General features: G+C 40.9%; 1 protein-coding gene across 4 annotated transcripts in view; it reads right to left on the bottom strand.

Moving 5' to 3' along the window:
- spag9b (sperm associated antigen 9b) overlaps nt 1-26,783 on the bottom strand; it is a 37,950-nt gene that overhangs the window by 5,141 nt on the left and 6,026 nt on the right. For 2 of the 4 annotated variants that reach the window (XM_082544047.1, XM_082544050.1), the window contains exons 2-17: nt 21,253-21,373; nt 18,842-18,912; nt 15,735-15,832; nt 10,213-10,360; nt 6,535-6,973; nt 6,333-6,426; nt 5,923-6,047; nt 5,332-5,389; nt 3,979-4,131; nt 3,814-3,871; nt 3,552-3,682; nt 3,378-3,434; nt 1,762-1,941; nt 473-602; nt 290-379; nt 48-209 (exon numbers count right to left, since the gene is read on the bottom strand). In XM_082544047.1, coding sequence (XP_082400173.1) covers nt 48-209; nt 290-379; nt 473-602; nt 1,762-1,941; nt 3,378-3,434; nt 3,552-3,682; nt 3,814-3,871; nt 3,979-4,131; nt 5,332-5,389; nt 5,923-6,047; nt 6,333-6,426; nt 6,535-6,973; nt 10,213-10,360; nt 15,735-15,832; nt 18,842-18,912; nt 21,253-21,373 — 2,115 coding nt within the window. Of the gene's footprint in view, nt 1-47; nt 210-289; nt 380-472; nt 603-1,761; nt 1,944-3,376; nt 3,435-3,551; nt 3,683-3,813; nt 3,872-3,978; nt 4,132-5,331; nt 5,390-5,922; nt 6,048-6,332; nt 6,427-6,534; nt 6,974-10,212; nt 10,361-15,734; nt 15,833-18,841; nt 18,913-19,899; nt 20,053-21,252; nt 21,374-26,783 lie in introns of those variants that run through there. The other 2 variants (XM_082544048.1, XM_082544049.1) reach the window with 2 other exon arrangements.

Genomic DNA, 26,783 nt, shown 5'->3' with positions numbered 1-26,783 from the left:
ATCAGCATTTTAGGTCAAAGATCACATCAAAGTGTGTGCGTATGTACCCTGAGTTCTTGATCCAGCTTATCCAGACTGCTCTGAGATCCAACCTTCTTTTTCGGGCTCTCTGGTCCTGACACGTCACTATAAAACACACTGGCCCCGACTATTGAACCTCCATCTCTGGTTTTACCTCCAGAAAGATTCACACAGGTAGCACACCACAGCTGAAGCACAGACACACAGATACAGCAGTCAGACATATGAAAATGTTCATATTTCCTGTTGTGAACCAAATCTTTAAAACCTTCATAGAAGCATCTTTCTCATCTAGCGGTCTGAGGAAGACAGGAACAGGTAGACTCTTCATCTTGCTCTCTGCCTGACCACCGTTAGCCTGAAAAGCCAAACACACAAACAGTCACTGCATTTAACGCTTTGTTCTAGTGTGAACTTCCCTTTGGTACAATTAATATTCTCCTTTCCTTACTTTGTACTTCTTAGGGAGGCTCCAGCCGTACGCCTGCAGTCTGCCATCCTCCTTCTGGACGTGGGCTTTGACCTGCTGGTATTGAGCCCTCTTCTGTTCTCGCCTGGATACCACACTATCAGCTGGCGCTCTGCGGGACAAAAGAGCCGCTATTAACTCGACTCCATGTTGCATTTCCCCATCTCTCTTCTGCGCTAAACTTTGCTCTTCTTCCCCTGCTTCATACGGCCACAGCCACTGAATGAAGTTCAGAGACAGCGGACAAGAAAAGTTATGAGAAATTATTGAACTCATAGATGACTAAAGGCTAAATAAAAGAAAAGAACATTTTTCATTGATTATTTTTCTTTTTTCCTCTTCAACTGAAGATTTGCCTTCTTTCATGTCAGTAGCCACTATACTACCGCCTCAGCTCCTCTACACAGTTTATGGCTGACTAAAGAAAGGTGACTACAGATCAGGGCATCCGCTTCTCACAACAAACATGCAAACTAAGTCAGACTGAGGTGCAGGTAGGCTGCTATGATTTTGAGCGAGGTACAGGAAACTGCTGAAACACTGATGACTTACTCGTTGATTTAATTACTGATTTGTTGTCCATTGTGTCTTCCTGCACATTCTCAACTTGTCTCACTTCTCCTCAACTCACATGTGTTTCTGTGGCTGCACTGACCAGAGCTCAAATCTTGACAGCCTAAATGTTTAATTTATCAAATGTGTGTTGAAGGGCAGCGAGGTGACGCGGTGGTTAGCAGTGCTGCTTCACAGCAAGAAGGTTCTGGGTTCAGCACCACGTGGCCAGAGCCTTTCTTGCATGTTCTCCTCATGTTCGTGTGGGTTCTTTCCGGGTACTCTGGTTTCCTCCCACAGTCCATAGACATGCAGTTAGTGGGGTTGGGTTAACTGGTGATTCTAAATTAACCATAAGTGTGAATGTGAGTGTGAATGATCGTCTGTCTTTATGTGTTAGCCCTGCGACAGACTGGCGACCTGTCCAGGGTCTACCCCGCCTCTCGCCCTACGACAGCTGGGATAGGCAACCCTGAAGTGGAAGACCATGGATGAATGGAACATTTGAAGTGGGATTTTTATTTCCTAGTGTAAAAGTTCAATAGCAAAGCTAAAACAAGCTGAATACTTTTGGACACTTGGATCAAAGAATTTATCACTGAAGAAAATATTTGGAAAAATTAACAATGAATATGAGTGGGATGTTTGTGATCTTTGGTCAGTGCTCCAAAAGTAATCTCAGGAAACACGACTAACAGTGTGTGTGTTTTCTGACTTACTCCTCATTGAGGAAGTCAAAGGCTTTGCTCTTGTCACTGGGCAGCTGCTGCAGGGTGCTGCTCTTCTTCTTGACGGACGGCTGAATCTGAGAGGTGGGTGCGTTGTACTTGACGTTTACTGGGGCCTCCGCTGCCGGCTTCTTGGCTCCTCCGCCCGACGAGCTGAACAAACGGCTGAAACTGGAGGTGTAAGGGCAGGGAAGTGGAAAGGGAAAAAGGGGGGAAGGAGGGAAACAAAGCAAACAGACAAACATATAGAGGGGCGGACACAAAAGCAGTAGCTCCAGCAACACAGGTAGGGTTTAAGAATAAAAAAGGTTCCTCTCCCAGTGCCAACACGCCATGCTAGCTTTCATTCAAACCAGGGAATTAATTCGTCTTCTAAACAGAAAAGCATCAGAGCACCTGTAAATCCAGAATGCTGGAGAGCAGGGAGTGCGGGGTTAATACTGAGCACCGACTAGGATGTTAGTCAACACAGAGCAGAACAGGCCTGACCAAAAACAACTTCACATTCCCACAACTCCTCTACAGTAAGCAAACAAGCTTTTTAGCTATCTACATGCAGTGATACATTTTTACCATTTTTCTAATTAACATAAGAAAATATCTGTCAATTAAAGTGGACCAATTATGCTTTTCCTTAGTGTATATATGATATATATAATTAATGAATGTGCAAGCAAATCCTCTGAGGCTGAAGCTGAGGCCTCCCACTGCTCTAAATTCTTCCTTTCAGACTGTTTTCTTTTCTACTTTTGGACTTTTGTCAGAGAGACTGGAAAACCCTAATATGGTCATCTCTGGAAAACTGCCCACTGTGAGCACACCAGCTCCAACTGCTATTTATATCCTTTGTCTGTAAGGGACAGCCAATCAGGAGAAAGCTGGCTTAAATGGATGGAGAAGGGAGCTAAAAGTGCTCGTTACACACAGTGGCACAGTACCAGATAAATAAGAATCGCTTTAAACTGTAAATCATGCAAAGCTACTTTAATTTTTTATTTTTTAAATGTGGTGTTAGATTCTATTAAATCTATTATATCTTTAACTGTTTCAACCAAAACACTCCACCCATATTTCTGAGTTCCCTCCCCACTCTACACCAACCCTCCCAACACACCTCCTGCACACAGACGTCACAACATCAGGCAGAATAGAGGGACACACAGGAAAAAGGCAGAGATGCACATTTGTCAGATACGGTTTTATAAGTGCAGTTATTCCAGTCCCAAAGAACTGCTTCAAATAGTGCCCAGCCTCAAACCAAACTCAATCCTTATGGACTCTAACAAAGGAGAAGAACAGCAGCCTCGGAAGCTTCTGAGGTTGATTTTTACAACCAGTTTTAAAACGTAATCAAGAATCTACGACTGGTCTGAGAACTGAAAGCAGAGGCACTGCTCTCTGGATTCCTCTCCTCTGTTAGGGGTTTGTTATAAGATGAGAGCTTCAATGGTCAGTTATGTTTATCATGTCAGATTTACCTACATCCTGGAGAAACCATTCAAACATGGAATACAGAAGAAGAGCAATAAATATCAACAATCATGGTAGTCGTGATTTAAGTCCTCAAGTTAAAAAAAAACCAAAAACATAAAAACACTTGAGCTTACAACTGCCAGAGGCTGGACTTCTTTTTCTCTGGAAGAGTTGGGTTCTCCTTTGAAGCCCTGAAAGAAAAAAAACAAACAAAAAATTCTAACAATTTCTAACAAACTTTCTGTCTTAGCATATATTTTACTGTGTGCAGAAGAACATTTATATATGGACTCAGATGATCATGTTACCGGATCATCTCCGTCCATCTGACGGCCTCCTGCAGCTCCATGAGTCTCTCCTTGTACTGGTTCCTCTCCATCAGCACTCTGGCCATCTCCACCCTGGTGAAGCGCTTCCTCTGTGCTGTAGGCACATCACTCTGCAGGCAGGAGACCAATCTTTACTTAAAGATAACCGATACTTATAGCAAGTCAAATACCTCGACATTCTACGCTGCTCAGACTTGTATACGAATGCAACAAGCAGAAATAACAAGCGCCAAGGACTCACATCATCCTCATTGTCATTCTTGACCTTCTGTTTGGCTTCGTCCAGCTCTGCTCGAACTCTGCGACAGAGTAACAAAGTACACACTCAGTCTGTCAGAACTGTAAAAGTGCAGACCCTCGACTGGTGGGCAATTCATTTATACATTGTGTTTTGAAGCCGACTCACTTTTTAAGTTCTTCCTCTAATTCTTTGTTTTTTTCCTCCAGTTTGGTCTTAGCATGTGTGACAGCATTCAGCTCTCCTTGCAGTACCTCCTTCTCACACGACAGCTCATCCACACGAGATATCAGGTCATTCTTCACCACATTCAAAGCATTTCTGAAAAGTAATACATATGCAGAAAAACACACAATCTGCTGTAATATCAATTTTAAACACAAGGGGGCACCATTACTCTGTTCCTCAATATTGGTTATTTCTATATTCATTTATCCATAAACTGACCAATTTTAACTCTGTGGTAAAAGTCTATCAAGTAGAGTCAAAAAATGCCCAGCTGGTTATTTTAAAGGTGGAAACATGACTCCACCCATCAGCCATTTTTAAAATGAAGTAAAGTGGAATTTATGGTCCCGCATACGTGTCCATCCGTATACTCTTTTCGGTTGGAGAGAGTGCAGGAGAGAGATCCTGACTGCCGCTGGAAGGCAGATGATGAATCATGTATGCATCTGTCAAATACTAACTGGTGCCAAAGTAGAGCAGGGAGTAATAGCACAGTTCATCGGGAATGGGAGAAACACGTACCTCAAAGATCCAAAAATAAAGCATGAAAAGCAGAGACAGTGGCTGCAGAGGACGATTTTCATTGTTTTTAACACTTTCAGCTGTTGCTCTGCTGCTGTTTCACTTCAGTGCTTTGCATGTTACAACTCCGCTCTTTTTTGCAGGTGGCTCACGGACCAACAATAACACGAGCAAGAAAAGCCCACAGACCAGCTGTAACCAAACCATAACTCACTGCAGACAGACAGGCGGACAGCGAACACACTCTCTGCATGACCATAAATTCATCTGCAGCCACATTGTGCCTCCTGGTGCACGCACAGTGACATATTGGACCACAGATTTATTAACAGCTTGTGACAAAATAAGACCCTCTTATGTCTTTAGAAATAAATAAATACTTATCTGGCTTTAACTAGCAAGGCACAGTGTCAGTTTATGACATGTCTGTACTCACTGGTGTCAGAAGCTATGAGTACAAAAGGTCCAAACTGTGGGCTGTAACTGAGTCCTCACACTGTATTATAACTGCACTGTTGTAGGCTCATTAGTGCTTCTAAATTAACCGCAGGTTTGAGTGTGAGTGATTGTCTGTCTGCAGACAACCACAGCGGCTCACCTGTCCAGGCGCCTCTCGCCCTGTGGCAGCTGGCAGGTTTGCAGCACTCTGGGATACACTTATTTCTGCTGCTCTTAATAGTCTGCATTGGTTACCATTGAAATAAAATACTTGTGTACTAAACTAGCACAGTTTGAACAGCTCGCCTCCAAAACTTTTCAGTGATTACTCACTTGGTCTCTAGCAGCTGGGTGTTCTCATGGATAAGGTGTTCAACTTCTCGCCCCATACCTGAAAATGATCAGAGACCGATATTAAATCAAAATATCAATCAAAATCTTACTGACACCTATTTTTTTTATTCTATATTGTTTAGTATTTTTAAGTTCTTACATGTGTATGTCTATCCTACACACTAACTCTCTCAGTCTTACCTAAAAAGTTGTAGTCTGAGAGTCATGCAAAGGGGAATAAGAAAGCGCTTTATGAGACTCTGCAAGTAGGTTAAGTGCTCTCGTTTTAACACGTCTAATTTATAACATCACGGCTCTTCACAGCACAGCAGAGGCACTATAATTTACTCAGCCTATCCAGGAAAGAAACGTCACAGAGGGGACACATTATACACACAAATGAGGAAATCGATGAGCTAGTTAATAGAGAGAGAAATTCACTGACACACACCAGAAAACTCATCTGTATAGATGATAATGCCCGACAGCCAAAGAAAAGACAATTCAGAGAATACGAGAGGAGGGTAAAATTGGTAGTAAAATTAAAGACTGAGGCTACATCGTTACTCCTGACAGAGTGAGACTTCTTACCCAGCAGGTCAGCTCCTTCATCCACATCTCCTATGAGGTCATTTCCTGCAGACGACAGCTCCTCAAACAGAGAGTCGGTGTTGCGGTCGAATGCTAGATTCTCTACGCCACCTTTAGTTGGTGTGCTGAAAGGACAGGTGGGACACAGAGGAAAGGGAGAAAAGGATTATTATCATGAAGAAGAATGCGTGATTTTGCAATACTTTAGCACTTTTATCAGCAATAAAGCGGACTGATAAGGTGAGGCTCATTAGCGAGGTTACAATGAATATGATGGACATGAGTGTAATTGTATATATATATTTTAATAGTTATGTAAAAGCTCACAGATAAACTGATGAATACATATAACTTCATATTATTCATTGATAAACATAATTATTGCTTATGCTCTTAGGTTACTGCTGTACCTTGTTCCTCTGCAGCCAGCGAGGTCCATGTCCAGCTCAGGGGTGGACTCTATGATAGCCTGCACCTCAGACTTCTCCAGGCTATCTGCTCCATCTATAACCAGCACAGATTTAATACTGGCACAGTCTTAACTGAGAACAATTACAAGGGAGTGCAGTCATGTTACCGCAACAGAGAAGCTGTGATAAGAGAAGCACTGACCATCCTCTTTAAGAGGTGTAGTATCAGACTCAGGACCCTTCTGCTGTCCTTCCTGCACCGCTGCTATGTTCTTATTGCTCTCTGGCTTTCCACTGCTCCGGTCCAGGTTTTTGTTGTGGCCATCTGAAGTTTCCTGGTCCTTTAAGGGGGTGTCCACAGACTCCATGGCAACATCAGAAGCAGACCCTCTCCCAAGACTAGACATGGGACTCATGCCAGTGGAACCACCATCAAAAGGAGACAGTGGTGTGGTGGACTGAGAATTATTGCTGTAGTTAGATGTGGGGGTGTTTGATTTAGAGGCACCCCCCAGCGAGGGAGTGGTGGATTTGGACCCTCCATCTTGTAAAGACACAGGTGTTCCGTTTTTAGAGACGCTTCCCTGGTTGGTTTGCGTGTTGGACCTGGAACTCCCACAGTTCAGTTGGGACAGTTCATCCTTAAGGTGAAGGAGGAAAACAGCAATCAGAAGATACGAGGTAGCAAAAAATAAAACTATGAGCCTCAGGAAGTCTTTAAAACTTTAAAATTCACTCCTTATCAATTGTAAAAAGTAGGTTATGTGCACCTCACTGCATTCATAACAAAGCCAAGCAAAGTTCACATAAAAATGACTGTCATTCAATTGTAGTTCCACTAGGACATCATCAGTAAGGAGAATCTACATTTCCTCCATTCAAACAGAACATTATGTGTTAACCATGTTAAAATGGGAACATTTTACCATGCAGCTAAACACACGGATACACACAAAAACCCAACCCAGAATGCAACATGCTAAACAAACCCTTTATTCAATTAAAGCTAAAATATTACAAAACCATAGATGAACAAGGCATCAAATAGTGTCTAAAAGACAAGAAGAGTAAGATTATGGAGTGGCCGAGCCAGTTTCCAGACCTCAATCCTGCCATAAAAATCTGTGGACTGAGCTGAAGCTTCGAGTCGCCAAGCAGCAGATTTAAAGAGTTTCTGTAAAGACGAGTGGGCCAAACTCGTTACGGAGATGTGCGAAAACCTGGTGACCAACTACAAGAAATGTCTTACTGTTCAAAGTGCACGCCAAACAGGATTTCTCCACCAAGTACTGTCATGTTTTGCTTTGGGATTAAATACTTATTTCACTTAATGACATGCAAATCTTTTTATGACTTGTGTAATTTGATTTTGGGGTTTGTTTGTTTTTTATTTGTGGTTCATGTTCTCTCTCTTTCTCACGCTCCATTAAAATGAAATTAACAGAAAAACAGACTGTTCATTACTTTAAGTGAACATACTTACAAATTCAGCAGGATAGCAAATAATTATTTCCCCCACTGTACTTCACTAGGCTTGTACTGCAAATACGCCAAACTACTTTTTTCCTCTGTATTATGACTGTGCTCCAAGTGTCGTTGAAACTACTCCATCCTGCAGTTTTCATCATCTTGTTTGATGTCATCTTTACTAAAAACCAAAAATGTATCTCAATGACAGAAAACACATTTTTATTTTGGCACAAGCTGCTCGAGCTTTCCAGTCGAAACTGTGCCCGACATGGGCAGGATTATTCCGATATAAGAAATAAGAAACGTCACTTTTGACTGATTTTCAGTTACTTATCTGACCTCACCTCCGACAGGCTTCAGTTTACACTGTATATTCCGCTACAAGGCATTTTTTGCTGCTGTAATTACTAAAAGTCTATAAAGGACATCAATCCAAGTTTAGTGGATGCCGCATGTAGTTATCTGCTAATTAACTGGATCACTTGATTACCAGCTTCTTGATCAGTTTTCTAGGATCCTCAATGCCAGGAGTGGTGCACTGTTACAGGTCTGGTGCAGAGTCCATTCCGCCTCAAAGAATCATTCCACATTTAAACAGGTTTAAGTTTCCCTCAATCTGGGATGCAGGCCCCAAACAGCTCAACTTCACAAATCTTTTAAAATGTCATTAAACCTGAATTATTGTTTCTAGTTCATTTAATAAAAGAGGCAAAGAGGCACTTCCCCTTCTGATACTGCTAAAACACTCTGTTGCTAGGCAAGCATCGTGCATTATCACTGGGACAAAGTATTTTTAGTTTTTAGCATGAGCAAATATTAAAACACACAAACACACACAGTGCAAAACCTGCAAACCACCTAAGACAGAGCACAGAACTACATTAGCCTGGTGGATGCACAGGCTATAGTTTCTACCTGGTCCTGATCAACATCCACATTGGGAACATTCTGTGGTGAACTTTCACCTTCCACTGTGACTGGAGAAAACAGTTCTTCAAGCTGAGAAACATTGGAAATGAATTATTCACTAAACACACTATGTAGTTTTACTGCTATATAGTGGCCACGCTAATGTGAAACCACTCTAAGGAAGATGAAAAGCTCAAAAGCCAACAACAGGAAAAGTGTGGGAAAGGCCTGAACTTATGAAACATAGCAGTGAGTCCTGTTCAAGGCTTCCTTTGGCAGTAAAGGTCACCGCTTTGCCGAAATCTCTCTATAAAAGTCAATCAAATCAAAACTTTCAAGTATTACGTTCGTCCTCTAAAGTTCACGAGCACTTAGCAGAGGCATTTCGATTTTCTAAGCCTCAATTGTTTTGATCCTCTAATGCCGGAGACCTCTATCCCATAAATAGGACAGTGCTGATGCAAAAGAATCAATCAGGACAATAACGCCATCATCCAGATCCCTCTGTCATCTTGACAAACACAAAAGGAATAAAGAGGCGTTCGCAGACAGTATTAGAGAATTAAATTATATCCATGCTACAGTTTCCTCTAACATAATCCCTCTTCCCTCTCCGAGTCCACCTATTCTCCTCCCTCTGCACCGGTGGGAGTATTTCCTTTTAGGTTACTTGTCTGCACAATGGCGTCACTCCATTGTTGCTATAGTTACACTGTACAGCCAATTGGGGGAGAACAGTGCTCAACTGTTGCCTGTGGCTCTTTCCTAAGCTTCCAAAAAAACATCTGCACACAAACACATACAAGCTGCTGAACGCGGCGGGAGAATGGGATCATTAACTAAATCTTCTGAAAAGGTCAACTAAGAGGACCAAACACAAAGGCGCTGCTGTGCAGCTGGACTAAGAGTGAAGTGTAAAACCGTGTCATTGTGTAAAAGCTAAGTTGGAAAAAGGATACACTGGGATATACCAGCATTGCAAAACTTTGATAACTGAATGTTATTTCACTTTCACACTCTTAAAATGTCCTCTTGACCCAGTACTAGTGTAATAACTACAAATGAATACTTATTAGATGCTCATAAATATTCATGATGGAGCTTTGCTGGAAGCATGGTTACCAACAGCAACAATGTGAAGACACACTGTCCTTTCTACCCTCCCCTGAGGTTAAAGGCAGGCCCCCGAATGGTACCACTTTCCCTGTTTCCTGGGCTCCACGCCACCCCATCTCGCTCTCTCTCGCACGCGCTGTTAAAAATTCTGGGCACACTGAACAACCCTTTCTCTCTAGATGGAAATGTAGTCTTTCTTTGGTGTTTCTGCTGGCACTGGATGCTTTCGATTTAGCTTCACAAACTCTTAAGCGAACACGAGATGATGTCATGGATCTGATCCGTGGGAAGCTTGCTAACTTTACACTTTGGAATTGTTGATATGAAGAGAAGTTTTTCTTTGGAATGAATTAACAGTGCAAACAGTGACCTGCCTACGTCATACCTTGAGGCTGGTGTTAGACCGTGGATGGCTAAGGTTGTTGAATCTCCATGGTTCAGATGGGGTGTCCACGGGTTCTCTGTGGAGGTCAGGGGTCATGCCTTCAGCTGCAGGAAGTTGGAACAGGCCCATGGAGACTGGACGCTCCTTCCTGGAGACGGAGAGACGCAGAAAGAGGGATAACTCAAACGTGATGAGAACAACTTAGGAAGGAGTGAACGATTTTCTAAGGGGCTGGTCTGTTAATGTTTTACAATTAGCCATGCCAACGTTAAAAATCCCAACTGAAAATGTGAAAATCATCCAAACACTTTCATTAAAACACTGAAACAAGATGTAAATGAATAATTTCCTTCAATACATAAAAGGTAGAAAAGATGTTCAGAATAAAAAAAAAATTTAAAGGAATGAGACATATTTTTCAAATACCAGCAGTTTGTTTTTATTTGTTCAAATACTAAATATTTAAACAAAGCCTTTCATAGTAGAAAATGAAAGCTCTTTATTTCTTACTGGAAATTAACTGCTGCAGCATACCTACCTACATATGTCCTCAGAGACTTATGTGAGCTGGTCTCTGAGGTCAATCTTTAGCTACGTCCACATTAATCATTTTAATTTTCAAAGGCATAACCTTTGCACAAAAACAATAGTGCCGCATTATCGGAACAATAAAACTCCGGGTCTACGTTTTAGTCTCTCTGCTCAGCATGTGAGGCTTTAAAAACAAAGCCACATACACTGACGTTAGCTGCCACATGGGTACTGTGGGTCACTCCCACAGACTGTATAAAAAAAATATCTTCCGAGTTTAAAAAGTAAAGTGTTTTAAGCCTGCATTCTTTCTACTGACCACAACAGCAACACCTGCAGTTACAAATATACTTCCAAGCTCTACAGAAAGGCCATTGGTCATTCCCATAGCAAAGAATTATCCATGCACACGTTTGTCTTGGCAATCACAAGTTGTAAGCTAATAATTATTTAGTAGTTGGTCTTAAACTACAGCATTAATTAATTAAAACTAAAATTCTGACCTGATTATAGTGCTCATAAAGAAAAAGGTGAAGGTATCACTAAAGTTAACAACTTATCCCAAGAATATTATTCCCTTGGCAAGTGACTGACAAGGTCTGTATGATAGATAGAGGATTTTACGCTTTGTGCAAATCCACCTTGAATTGGCTTAGTAAGTTCATCATGACTGAATTTGATAAGCTCCATGAATATCTATACCAAATTTTACAATGTTTAATCCATTAGTTGCTGAGATATTGTAGTCACACTGCTAGCAGAGCTAAAGATTACATTTATTTTGCAGCAGAGGTCTTAATTAAAAAGGAACCACAGAAAAATGCAGGACGTGTACATTAATGAGTGTAGTTTATGTGATACTATACAACCCATGGGTTCTTACTGAATTTAATCCTTTTTGTTCTGTTTTGTTAAACAGTTACTGTTATACTCCCCCAAAAAATCTTCCATTTAATTTGATCTTGCTAAATTAAATGGACATTTTCCAGTGCAGTGAAAGCAGATCATCATGATGTAATCAGTTAGACAAAACAACACAAAGTGTGTGACAAAACTGAACGGGGATTTCACAGAGAGGTGTTGTAGCAAAGACTCCCTTGGCACTGAAGTGGTGGGAGGAGAAAAATAACTTGTTGCCTCATAAACTCAATTAGCTCCCAACTACTAGGCTCAGGCAAGTCACACAAAACCAACTTTACCAGCCTCTATCAGAGAAAAGGTGCATTTTGTGATCTGTGTTATTAATGTACAGCTTAGGAAGAAATCATCTTCAGCTTCAATAAATAAACTCTGGCAGCTCAGCTGCCTGGAAGTGATGCACACAAACTTTGACAACAACTGTAACACAGCGTTCTCCACTGCATCGAGCTAATACACACAAGCAGCTTTTCACACTACAGTGACCAAAAAAAACAACTGTTGTAGAGTGAAGAGAACAATGGCTGCCATGGGGAATAAAGCAGCCGGCAAGCAGCGATTAAAAGCAGCCCTAAAAAAACAATAGACACAGCAGTCACACGCAGGCCCACTGATGGTGAGCGGCACTCGTTTTTGTTTTTTGAAACATAACAGGGGGAAAAATATATTTTACATGTTAAGCTTACCAGCGCCAGTTTTCAGTTTTACTTTCAAAAGATGGTTATTCTCAACCGGTACACCCACCAAAACCACCAATTTCAAAAGTGAAATTGGGAAAGATGATTTAGTCAAGATATGACTCATGCCACTCACATCCCTCTCTCTCTTTTGACCTACTTTTAGAGTGCAGTCTGATAGTGTCAGACAAACGCACCCACATGGCAGCAACACTACAAGGTTTCAAAGACTCTGTAACTGCAATTACTGATTTCACATAACTACGCAACTCACATAACACAAACAAACATATTTTGTACCTGCTGGGTCTGGGTAAGGAGGGTAAGGAAGGCAGGGCAGGTAAGCCTCCGGTAGAAACAGAGTAGTGAACCAGCAGCAGCACTGATAGAGAGACTAGCACAGCAGAATTGATGACCACCGCTCCCCCTACAAAGCCAAAAACAAACAGCAGCATACACCCGGGGCTCATGGCCCCCCCCAAATCATGGCCGCTCGCCGGAGACAGGTAACCGCACTCTGCTGTTTTCGGTTTTACTACTGCGGGTACATCTACGGCAGAAGTCAAAGATGTTGTATCCTCCTAGGTCAAAGTCCCCAATGAGTGCAGAGCTGTGGGCTCTGCAGCTCAGTGCTGAGGCACCAAGAGACAGTGGGAGCAGGTCAGAAGCGCAGCAATGTGTCAGCAACAATCACAACAACAGTAATCCTGGTGGCTTCAGCACCAGTCAGAGATTAGAGCAGCGCGGCAGATGATCCGGAGCAGAGAGAGACTGGTAGCTTCAGCTCTCGTTTCACTGTACTCCACTGGAAGGTGATTGTTTTTCTTGCTCCTTTCCTCTTCCTATCCTCTGCCGAGATGCCACACGGCAGCCACTGTGCAGTCTAGAACACTCTGACGCTTTCCCTCTCTCCGTGCGATAGCACCCACTACCACCCCTCCCTCTCAGTCTCTCTCTCCATCTCCCTCTCCCTTTTGGATGCTGAGGCAGCTCGTTCCATATGCCTCTTCTCAGGCTGCAGCTTACTGGCTGCATAATGAGGAGACTGATCAAAACGAGCGCGCGTGTGTGTGTGTGTGTGTGTGTGTGTGTGTGTGTGTGTGTGTGTGTGAGAGTGAGAGAGAGAGAGAGTGCGTGCATCTGCATGCGAGGGTGTGAGTGAGAAACTGCATTCACTGAATGCATCAGGTATCTAATGTTAAATTTTGTCAACAGTAAAAAATGCTGGACGAAAAAAAAAATATGGGGGGGGGGGGGCCTTCAGTTTAGCTCAGTGGGTGTTCAGGTGACTACAGGCTGTGTGGCCACAAAGCAGCAGCCCAGGTTTGAGTCCAAAGTTCAAGTCCAAGTTATAATAAAATTAGATTACTACATTTAGATTATATATGTAAGCTCAGTATAGCAATCTGTATGCATCTGTGCCTGGAACGTGTTGCATGTTCAGTTATTTGAGCACAGCCATGTTAGGTTGAGCTAAACGCTAATGTCACAAGGCTAACATGCTTCATGCTGATGTTGTAGGCATCTTATTCTGCTCATTTTCAGCTCAATAGTTTAAGTCCTGGACTCCGCTAGAGCAGCTTTGTGTGATTAGCTCTTCATAATAATCCTTATTGTATATATGCCCCTTCACTTTAAGCCAACTGCTCTCTGATTGGCTGCCCTTTGTAAAGAGAAAGTTTGAACAGGAGGTGGGTGGGGCTTCTGGACAGAGATGTGTGCACGAGCTGCCCAGATTAACCCTTTATCTCTTGAAAAGCTACTAGCTGTAACCTTTGAGGCTCTTTTCTGAAATGAGCAGCCTCTGCCTATGCAGCTACCCTTGATTCTATTCAAATGGTCATCAAAGTTTTTATTGATATACACTGAGGTGTCAAAACCATCATTAAGGGTACAAGTGAGGCTGTCATTTGACAACTTCCCCTGTACTCTTAATGATGAGCACAGTAATATCTGTTGTGTTATAAATAACATCATACAAAGTCAAGAAAAGAGGGAAAAAAACTAATTTAGCGGATAATTTAGCACTCCACCTCCCACAATGGTGGGTCGAAAGTAGTGTTTCAACTTTTATGGCTACACTTTTCAAATTTTGACGCAGATGTTTGTAGATCAAAATGCAAAGCTGGTTATGGAAACACGTCTAATCTGAGGAAATATCTGGACAACCAAACACTTGTCAAAGTTGAATGTACCACATCTGACAGCATGAATGTCAAATTCACAGAAGGACTAAAGGCTATTTAGTTTATTATTATTTGAGGATGATGGTGATGATGAAGCTTTTAGAGAGGCAGCGATAGTTTCCAATCCTGTAGCGGGATAAGTTATCACAGGAATTGGACTGTTTACTGCTTGTAAATGTTTTAACTTAACAGTTAACAGCATGGACTCACCATGTTTACAGCATGTTGTAAGTGCAAGGAAGACTCTCTGCTGGGTAAAAAAAAAATCATCTTAAATGTGCAAATTGTTAAGCTGGACCTTACTAACATGAAGCTGTAAAGTTACAGCAGCACAAACTGTGCACTCCCACTGTTTGAGATGATGATGCAGAAAATATAAATGCTGTTGTACTTGGTTCCAAGTCTCTTTTACATCACTTGAATAACAGCGCGCACACACACACACACACAATACTTGTCCAATACATAAAATACATTTTACATTTCCACGTCTTTAGTGGGCTGTGTGACTGTAACCTTCACCGTTTTTAATGAATCCAGTTTAAAGTGTCAGAACTCTCATGTACGCCTTTCACCTGAGAAATAAACAGCAGCGCCGAGAACACACTCAGCGTTAAAATAGTAAGCTGCTATTTCACTGCTCATGTTCACTGCTAAACACCAATATTAACTAATCTCAATGACTTCTTGTCTGTTTTGCAACAGTCCTGCTGTGTCGTAATACGGTTATTTTTTTAAAATAGATTTTATAGAAAATGTTAAAAAAAAATAAAAATCACAATTTCATCAGCATCACCTTGTTACAACATGTGTGGCTCGAGTAGGCAACACTCCTAATGATCATTTTGCAGAGTAATAGGAGGCATTCATTGCCCATTTGTGGGTGAGCACGTGCAGAGCCCAAAGCAGAAAGCCCGGGTTAACAGAGAAAGTTGGTAATCATCACCGTGACACCAATTATCTCCTACTGGGATTTTGGGTTTTTTTTTTTAAGCCTGACTGTTTGAACTTCCTTTTTATTACATCCCTGTGGTGAAGAAGGTAAAAAGTTTTCAATAAATAAAAAGTCTCAAATGTGAAATATGGACTCTCAGGTACCTGTGCTGGTTCAGATATTGAAGGTACCCAACTGTCTCCAACTATAATATGAAACAAGAAAAGAAAAGAGGAGAAAAAAAAAAAAAAAAGAAAAACAGTGCGGTTGTCTAACCGTGTCCTGACTGATGTTCCTGTATCTGAGGGCTCTGCTGTCATCGCTGCATGTTGGTGTTTAGTCCGCTCCAGATGCTCCATGTAGCTGTGGATCATCTAAAAGATATACAAGCGAGACGATCGTTAGGACATGAAGTGATCTCACTGATACAAACTGCACTAATGAATATGAAGTGCTTTGGGTCCACAGCTGTGACAGTCAGCCTTACAAAGAACCATGTTGATGCAGTGTGTAGGTGACAGCCTTCATTAGGCTTTCATCTCCCCTGTTCAACATTATTCAGATTAGCAGTTGGCTGCTGAGGCCTCAGAGGTTTATTTGGACATAGAGCCAACAGTTAGTGATAAATAATGAACAACAGACAGGGACAGACTGAAGGCTCAGCAAAAACCTCATTTACAGTCAGATTCTTCATGTTTAAAATCATTCTTTTTCTTCTTTTCCTCAACAATTTGTTGTTACATTTGTTTTTCCATTTAAGACTCAAACTGATTGAAAAAAAATTACCAATAATCATCCCACAGATGTAATATTATCTACAGCTACTCTTAGTACCATTGATATTAAGTTAGACTCTTTTTCTCCAATTGATCTTTCTGAGTTAACTTCAATAATTACTTCCTCCAAACCATCAACGTGTCTTTTAGACCCCATTCCTACAAAACTGCTCAAAGAAGTCCTGCCATTAATTAATTCTTCGATCTTAAATATGATCAACCTATCTCTAATAATCGGCTATGTACCACAGGCCTTCAAGCTGGCTGTAGTTAAACCTTTACTCAAAAAGCCATCTCTAGACCCAGCAGTCTTAGCTAATTATAGGCCAATCTCCAACCTTCCTTTCATATCAAAAATCCTTGAAAGAGTAGTTGTCAAACAGCTAACAGATCATCTGCAGAGGAATGGTTTATTTGAAGAGTTTCAGTCAGGTTTCAGAGCTCAGCACAGCACAGAAACAGCTTTAGTGAAGGTTACAAATGATCTTCTTATGGCCTCTGACAGTGGACTCATCTCTGTGCTTGTCCTGCTAGACCTCAGTGCAGCGTTCGATACTGTTGATCATAATATCCTATTAGAGCGATTAGAACATGCTGTAGGTATTACAAGTACTGCGCTGCAGTGGTTTGTATCATATCTATCTAATAGACTCCAGTTTGTGCATGTAAATGGAGAGTCCTCTTCACACACTGAGGTTAATTATGGAGTTCCACAGGGTTCAGTGCTAGGACCAATTCTGTTTACATTATACATGCTTCCCTTAGGCAGTATCATTAGAAGACATAGCATACATTTTCACTGCTATGCAGATGACACCCAGCTCTATCTGTCCATGAAGCCAGATAACACACACCAATGAGTTAAACTGCAGGAATGTCTTAAAGACATAAAGACCTGGATAGCCGCTAACTTTCTGCTTCTTAATTCAGATAAAACTGAGGTTATTGTACTCGGCCCTGAAAATCTTAGAAATATGGTATCTAATCAGATTCTTACTCTGGATGGCATTACCTTGGCCTCCAGTAACGCGGTGAGGAACCTTGGAGTCATTTTTGACCAGGACATGTCCTTCAACGCACATATTAAACAAATATGTAAGACTGCTTTCCTCCATTTGCGCAACATCTCTAAAATTAGAAATATCCTGTCTCAGAGTGACGCTGAAAAACTAGTTCATGCATTTATTACTTCCAGGCTGGACTACTGTAATTCATTATTATCAGGATGTCCAAAAAACTCACTGAAAAGCCTTCAGCTGATCCACAATGCTGCAGCAAGAGTCCTGACAGGGACTAGAAAGAGAGAGCAGATTTCTCCTGTTTTGGCTTCCCTTCATTGGCTTCCTGTTAAATCCAGAATTGAATTCAAAATCCTGCTCCTCACATACAAGGTCTTAAATAATCAGGCCCCATCTTATCTTAATGACCTTGTAGTACCATATCACCCTATTAGAGCGCTCCGCTCTCGCTCTGCAGGCCTACTTGTTGTTCCTAGAGTATTTAAAAGTAGAATGGGAGGGAGAGCCTTCAGTTTTCAGGCCCCTCTTCTGTGGAACCAGCTTCCAGTTTGGATTCGGGAGACAGACACTATCTCTACTTTTAAGATTAGGCTTCAAACTTTCCTTTTTTCTAAAGCATATAGTTAGGGCTGGACCAGGTGACCCTGAATCCTCCCTTAGTTATGCTGCAATAGATGTAGGCTGCCGGGGGATTCCCATGATGCATTGAGTTTTTCCTTTCCAGTCACCTTTCTCACTCACTATGTATTAATAGACCTCTCTGCATTGAATCATATCTGTTATTAACCTCTGTCTCTCTTCCACAGCATGTCTTTATCCTGTCTTCCTTCTCTCACCCCAACCGGTCGCAGCAGATGGCCCCGCCCCTCCCTGAGCCTGGTTCTGCCGGAGGTTTCTTCCTGTTAAAAGGGAGTTTTTCCTTCCCACTGTCGCCAAAGTGCTTGCTCATAGGGGGTCATATGATTGTTGGGTTTTTCTCTGTATCTATGAAGCGCCTTGAGGCGACTTTTGTTGTGATTTGGCGCTATATAAATAAAATTGAATTGAATTGAATTGATTCTTGATGGTCTCCTGAAAAAAAAAGAAAAAGGCTCGACTTTTGATGTGCAGTTACTTATGATCCATTACTTATCACGGTGTTTGAAAACACTCCACTGTGTGGTCACAGGTAAGTCCTCCCCACACATGAATGCACATGAATAACCTTATAAACTTGAATATGCAGGTAAAGAACAGCATATGTTAAATGTACACACAGACATACACATTAGTTCAGTGAAACATTCTGTCATGCTGAGATTATAACCTGTTACTTTTGATGTTTTTTGGGATAATGAGACATATTTAATATCATTACACTGCAAAATAATCTGATCTTAAAAATGACTAAAATACAGAAAACAGCTATCAACCAATCAAATCTTAAGGATATGGAAACCATATGGAGTTTCTTGGCTGCTTATCCCAGCACGTTTTCACTTATTCTTTATTTATATGCTGTGCAAGTTATAAAAATAATAATATTACAGATTTTTTCCCCACAGCTTACTGTAAAAGCATCCATACAAACATCTCCTCACACTCTTACCTCAGTGTGTCTCTGATGAAGGGCATTGTACTCTTTTTTGAGCTCTGCTTCTCTCTCCTCCAATCTGCTAACTGGATAAGAAACAAAGTTCATATAATGAAAACAGGAACAGGACTAGAACCAATTTTACTGAAAATACTGAAAGACTAGACTCTATGAGAGTGGAAAATCCAATGTTTTTACATGTTATGTCACTGAGCATGATACAGTTATCTGCTGCAGTAATATCTCAGAGCCAGAAGAGGGCTGCCATGCACCAACAAAATCCTCCCGAGTGCCACCAAAGAACTGGGGGCAGATGTACCCACAGCTCTGAATACCCAACATCAAGTCCAAAAGGCATCCTTTTTGCTTTTCCACTACTAAAAATAATAATGAAATTAATAAAAATAAAAAAATCATCATCACTCTGAATGTGTATCTCCTGCATGTTGAGTAGCTCAGTTGGATAAAAGACAAATGCTGCTGATTCCAGCTGTTTGTAGTTTTATTTCATTTTTTTTTTTGGAGTCTTTCTTCTGAGTTTTTACTACAGGGCTGATCTAACAGCAAATGACACTGTAATCCTTAGAGTTGAGCTTTCAGGCACAGTCACAGTTTAGAAGCTGGAATAAGTTTTCAATGTAACTCATAGAAATTAATAAACTTTACGTATAAGCCTAAATTTAATATTTGATATATCTACTTAAGTGTGTATCAGTGTGCTAACGAAGTAAATGTAGAACTTGACTTTAATTATAAAAATAGATTACCTTTATTAAGAAGGCCGAGTTGTGCGTCAGATGTCGCTAGATCTAAAACCTCATTCATAGACAATATAGTGCAACTACTGTCAGTGTCATGGAGATGAACCTGTTAGCATCATGACTGTTTACACCTTCATATTAAACACAGATTTTAACAGAAAGAGGTCTGCAGTAGCTGTATCCATGTCTGACAAAAGCTAAAGGAACTTCAAGGAATAAGAATGGAAATGATGCATCTTTATAATTAGTAAAAAATAAATAAACACATAAACATTGCTCTGAGTTCTATCCAGCCAGTTGAGGACAACTTACTGATTCCAGTGTTTGTGGCTCTCAGGTGGCCCTGCTCATTCAGGGCCAAACAGTCGGGCAGTAGATTACTGTGTTATTCAGATTCCAGCCATGCAAGTGCACTCCGTCAAAGGTGGCCCTAAAGGTTTGCAGAAGCCTGAGTACTAGCAGCACCCTCTGCCTTGAACATGCACAAAGTTTCAAATCCGCAGATGTTTAGCAAAGCTTGATTCGAGAATTCTTGAGAATCAACATGCACGTTAGCAATGACGAGCACCAGAGCAGCTGCATATTGTGGGGAAAACTGTGATTTAGTTTGGGTTTTTTTGAGGGGGCTCATAGAGGAAGTAGATGTGAAAGAGTGCAGCAGAAATAACTGCGGTGTTATTTACAGGTGTGTTCACAAAACAGTGTGATTGTTAAGGAAAGCCCCACATGCAAACAATTAATCCTCTCACAAATAAAACAAGACTTGATCTGGTTCTGATCGTGACTTGTGTTAAAATCTGGCTCACTTGTGTGTCAGAATTTGCACATAGTCTACATGAATTCACAGTTTTCTACATAAAAAGTCAGATTTTTAAATCAGTTTTCCAATTCAGATGTCATTTAGTCAAACGTCGTCATGCCTATTAAGGCCTGTTATGTGCCAGGAAATAATATAAACATGAAAACTCCTGATAACAAATGTCTTGTTGTCAAAACACATTATCCAATTAGAGCTTGGAGCTAAATTTGGTGCGCTTTACACAGACGTGTTTCCACTGACAGGAACACAGTGCAGTGATGCAGTTCTCTCTGCTGCCAATTCTGACCATGAACATAAATTACAGACTAAATGAAACTGGCACAATGACATAACCAGAAAAAAGAGGAAGCGTCAGATCGAAAGAATTAAAAAGAGATTTGCTGAGAATTCGCAAATTTCCCCTGAGCATGGAAGAAGAGGAATGTGCTGCGATACTGTGGTGGACCAAACAGACAGTGACACACTATGTCACCAGTGGAGTAATGCCCACATCATGAAGGGTTTTTTTTTTTTTATGCCTTTGAAAGGCTCCCACACTGTGAGGGATGGTATCGTTCTTAAGTACTACTTCAGAAATGAACTTATTATATCACATCTAAAATATATTATTTTTTTAGATTAAAGCCCAGTAAAACTTTCCTGGGCTTTAAACGTACTCTATTGGAGCTCATTTAGTAAGTTAAGCACTTCACAGTATGTCACTAATAGGCTTCATTCAGGTGGTCTTTTTGCCCTGTGGCACATCAGGAAAATAAACATTCACAAAAGCTTCAAACTGTGGATGCTGTTCACAGGGTGTGTGTGTGTGTGTGTGTCGTTACAGATAAAACGCAAATTCAACTTACTCTGATCTGCATAGTTTCTAGTTTTTAGCTCTAGCTGCCGTGTGTGAGATTCCAACGTCACCAGTCGACACTGGAGATCCTTCTTCTCGCCATCCTGGGAGTCTTCCAAGGCGATGTACCGCTGCAGATTGACACAGTGAAAACAGATATTTATTACCACAGCACTGACATTAACAAGAGTACTGTAAGCTACTGTAAGCGCGAGAACATCCACTGATGATTTGTTTATGACAGCATCAGGAGGAAAAAATGTCACACATGCATGTGAGCGGTCAGCTTCCTTAGCCAGTCAAGCAATCATTGCCTGAAAGAGAAGAATGAAATAGAGCTGTGTGGGCTAAATGTTGCATCTGTGTGTACTTGATAACAATCTGGGCGATACTAATACTATTAATACAAATAGGAAACAAAGCACAGAGTCTGTCTTCTGTTCATTATCAAAGTTATCCAACATCTCAGCACAACAGGTGCAAAGCAACAGCTTCCTCACAGCTTGTGCTTGAGTGCTTTTCTGTGTACTATTTGATATCCGTATCAGGATTGGTTTTGCAGCCTTCACAGCAGCAGCTGTCAGCAACCTCAGTCCTCTAAAACAGTACTGGACATGCAATCATGTTAAATCATTACTATGATAAACTCACCTCCTGATTTTCAACCCCTTTCTTCAAACTGTCTCCAGCCAAAAACCCATCAGTCAACATTAAATCTAACACATAAGATGAAACTGTAAAGAGATCTGGCAAAGTGGGTTTCTAAAGGATCCAATAACAAAAAAGAAGTAAATGAAATTCTTTAAAGAAGCAAATACGACGAAATATGACTCAAAAGACCACAAGAATTCTCAAAACAGGTTTATGAACTTGGAGTGAACTCCAGTACGACATAAACAAAACTACCTTATACTGTTTAACTACAAGCACGAACCTTGTGGCACCAGTACGAAAGTCAGGAAATCACCATAGGTGCTGACACTGACTGTTTACCAAGGTGGTGGAGTAACCAAGCCAGTAGAGCTACATTACTAGAGTGACCATAAAATCTTCAGTTATTTCAGTCTAGCACTCATCATTTTGCTCTTGTAGTGTAACATACTGTGCAGCAGTATGTTACAATAAAGCAAGACTCTTATTACATTATAAAACAGAAATCAGTAATGCTGATTCATGTAGCACTATCAGTCTGCTACAGCGGTTATAATGAAGAACAGAACAGCAAACCTCAGTATTCACATGATAGGGTGGGGCTAGGTTTCACAATGAGTTCACTCAAAGCCTTGGCTGATTGTGACCCACACCCATTTTCACACCTTGGCTTGTGTGATTAGGTGGAGGATCAATAGGGGGTCCATGACCCTCTTGCAGACTCTCCACCAGTTGCTCTTAGAACTGAGGAGGCTTCTCAGATGAGAGGCGAAACGTCTTCAAGGAAACTTAAAGTCCAGACGCTTTTCTTTCCAGCTCTTTAGACTACAATGACCTGGATGACTGAGAACCTTCACAGACAGAACAGCAAAGCGTTTTGGCCTAAGTGCATTTCTGCACACACAGTGGGTGACAAAGAGAGAGACAAGAAAGTTTACTTCCTACTTTACTGTTTATACCAGCAACAAAACAGAGTTAACATTGTTCATACACAACAAATAAGGAACTAGTCGACTCTCTTTTATTAACGGACTTAACTGAAACGGTACAAGCTGAACATATAAAATGTTTGAAGTTAGAAAATCTGTCTGGTTCTGTATTCTTTTTTCAAGCTGGCAACAGTAGACTAATTTATAAGGTAAATTAGGGGTTGCACATCTTGTATTAGCCAAACGGGCGACTAAGTATAGGCACTTATCCAGTGCATCGGATCAGCATGTGTTTAGGCTTTGCTGCTAATGCGGCTAAAAAAAAGGTTATTGTTTCTTACATGAATATTTTCTATGTCTACAGCAGAGATCAAATGTTTCAGTAGATCACTGAACAAATAATTAAAATAATAAAATGCTGCATTACTCAGATCTTTGGGAAAGTAAGGAGGTGGGGAACTGTTAAGATTGCATTTACAGTTACAAGAGAACTTAAAAACTTAAAAGGAATGGGGAATCTTATAGCTACAGGTCAGAATAACTGCAACAATAAAATACAGTAGGTCCCATTAGACAGCATCAAACATGACAGACAGCATCACTGTTAGAACTGTTTTGATAACTAAAGGTTAAAGGCTACAGCCAAACTTCTAGTAAAAGGGAATACACAGGGTACTGCTGGCCTCTTTGTCTCATTTGTACTGATACTTCAGCTGAATCAGGTGTCTGATGCTGTAAACATGCAGTCGTGTGATGCAGATGCGAATTAGACACCCTGCAGTAGAGCCCCGGGCTGGTGGTGAGTATCATCTGCAGAGAGATGAGGGTCACCTGAGAAGCCTGTTACAAGCAGCCTCTTATTTAAACATGTCCCATTAAGACCTGAGGAGTATAAAAAAAAAAAAAAAAAGGTGTTTCATCAAGAAAACTTTGTTATTTTTAAAAAATAACACGGTCAGATGTCTCTATCTGTGGTGCCGCAGTCTGCACATGTACATAACAAAGACACGAGGTAAATAGGTGAAGCAGCAGGGGTCTGTGTTTTAAAAACCTTCTCCAGTTCCCCCCTAAGACTTTCAACAATTAACTTTAAAAGACACCATTTACCACCATAAAGGACTAACTGACTCTACAGCTGACATATGTTGACCCCCACCCACCCAACACACACTGCAGCAACACATTTATCTACATAACTCCCAAACTCTTTCTCACCACACTGCTCCTCATATGACCTGGGAAGGAGGCTTGCACATATGACAGCGCTCCAGAGAATAAGTGTTCCAGCGTTTGACCATGCACTCTTCCCCCTACGCTACATGGATAATGATCTCTTTGTCCCTGGGTGCCAACACACACTCTCCTGCTAACAAACACATGTGCTTCCAGAGCAAGTGTGTGCCTACCCCCACACAGGGCTTCACTGTATTGGCACTCAATTGACAGAGACTGAAATCAGCTCCTTTTTAGAGCTTTTGGCTACAGATTCCTGCTGGGATGTTTAGGACAGCTGGGGGCGTTTGAGGTCCTGGACACCAGATGCAGTAAAGGGTTAGATGATCTCCTGCAGTAGTCTAATAGATTTCCAAAGGTCATGGTAAAATAATTTGTCTTGTAGAGAACACTGTTTTGACAACATACTGTGGGATCCTACTCATCTTTCTTAGAACTGCAATGAGTCGATTTATTAGTCAAACAAAACACCAACTACTTTCATAATTAATCTTCACACAAAATTTCAACCAAAACCACTAAAACTTTCTTCTCAGATGCCAGAAATGCATCACAGTGAATTATTACTAATATTACAATAATCACTGGTAGCATGCAGTGTATGAGAGGCTGTATTTACTGCAGACTAATCAGCGCTTTGAGCTAATACTAGCATGCCATCCCTATTGTCAGACTGCTGTTGTGCTCTTTTGGTAGTTTGGTTAATGACGAATGAACACACAAACAAACACACCCTGACCTGATAACAGACTTTTGCAGTGCTTACGACTCATTCTGAGGGAACGATAAATATGCGTGCACCAAATTTCAGGTGATCACCTGACATAATCATAGACTGTGAATGGCACAAAACTGTGTGGCAATTACACAGCAGATGTTGTGTTATTTCTCTAGATGGGGGAAGACTTGGACTTTTTAGCAGCACTGGAAAGGATCAGATTTCCAGAATCAGATTTCCATCATGATGGAGCTAGAGGAAAACATGGAATATAACTCAAGTCTGAAAGGATTCATCTACTTGAGACAATTTAAAATTGTGCACAATCAGTTCAACAGTGATTGACACATTTCTATCCCAGACATATGTCTAAGATTTGGTTATAGGCCTATTTGTTTGGCAGATATTCAGGTTTCACTTTGGGTATTGGGATATTTGATATTTTTCAATGCTGAAATAGGTACCATGTCACATTTCTAATGTTACAGCAGTAATCAACATGCTTTTGTTCGCCTCACTTTTGCTAATTTTCATGCATAGTGGAAGCTGATTTGCTTGTCGCGCAAACAGAGAGTATTACAGACTGATATAGCTACAGCAACATCACCAGTTGGTTTTGTGAACTCCTGTTTTAAAGCCCAGGTTCCTCTTGCCTATGTAACCTCCTAATGTACTTAGCATCAGCTCATATGTCCATGACCAGTATTCACTCTCATTGACAGTTGCTTCAGTCACTCGCCTGAAAACTGAGAAACGTTTATCTTTTCCGGCAGTTTAACTAATATGGCCAGACACATCTGTCACAATTCAGTCTTTTCTTCTTTAAGACACAGTCAAACGGACCCATTCAACAGTATGCTGAACCCAGTATTGGTTGCTCCTGGTACATGTTAGTGATTCACGGTGATCAATCAGTTGGCATTACTCGTCAGTAGTGCGCGACCTCTCCCACATCAGCAGCAGATAACCATGGACGGACAAAAGAACTGAGGGAAGTGCCGTTTTTCCCAAAGAATTTCCTGCCTTGCCTTTTCCTCCTTTCGCTGAGGCAAGCCAATGAGAGGAATTCCTCTGAGCTTGAAGGACAGAAAAGCAGGACTTGGCCTATACGGCGTTGATTTGGTGAGATTAATCTGATTCTTTTTTCCGAGAGTGACTTTTTTAAATGAGCAGCTTCATAAATGAATCTGTGCCACACTGCTCATCAGCCTTAGAGAAGGCAGTTGCTTTGGTGTGGGCTGTGTGCATCTACACGTGGGTGTAAATGTGAAAATCACAGCTATCTGCACTGGAACCATCTACAGAGAGAGCAGGTGTATCCCTACAAAAAATTAATGCATTGATGAGTGTTTTTCTGAGTGACGGCACCTATCATTCAGCAGAAGAATACATTTTGTTGTAGGGCTGCTCGATTATGGCAAAAATGATGATCACGATTATTTTCACTGAAATTGAGATCACGATTATTTGACGATATTTATTTAACCCTTTAAGACCTACTATAGAACCAAGTCCACCAGAGCTTATATATATATATATATTTTTTTTTTACATGCTGTAGTGCCATTTGTGGGAGCATTTCAAGTTGCTATACATCAATACAACTGTTATAGCCCATATTTTAATAATATGTATGCATTAAGTCCATAGTAATTACATAAATTGCAAAAAAGTGCAATAAACTACAAAAAAAATTGAAAATTGCTTTTGTTTTGTTTACATATATTTCTACTTGGAGAAATTTAAGAGGTTTATCCCTCAAAACTTTAAATACAATAAAGTTGCAAAAAATAGTTTCCCACCACAGGAAATTTATTTTGAGTGTCTTCATAGTTTTATTTTGGAGATACAGCAATTTTTATATACTGCAGGAAAAACAAAAAACAATCCTATGATGCAAATTTGCAAAGAAAACAGCATGTGCATCATTTCACTGTGGGAAGTGTTACGAACAGCTGATAGGAACGGCAAAGCGTGTTTCTGGAATATTATGTTTTTGTTCCTGCAAGC

The sequence above is a fragment of the Aulonocara stuartgranti genome (assembly GCF_965226115.1).
Source record: "Aulonocara stuartgranti genome assembly, chromosome: 8".
Classification (NCBI taxonomy): Eukaryota; Metazoa; Chordata; class Actinopteri; order Cichliformes; family Cichlidae; genus Aulonocara; species Aulonocara stuartgranti.
This window is presented reverse-complemented; position numbering and strand designations above follow the sequence as displayed.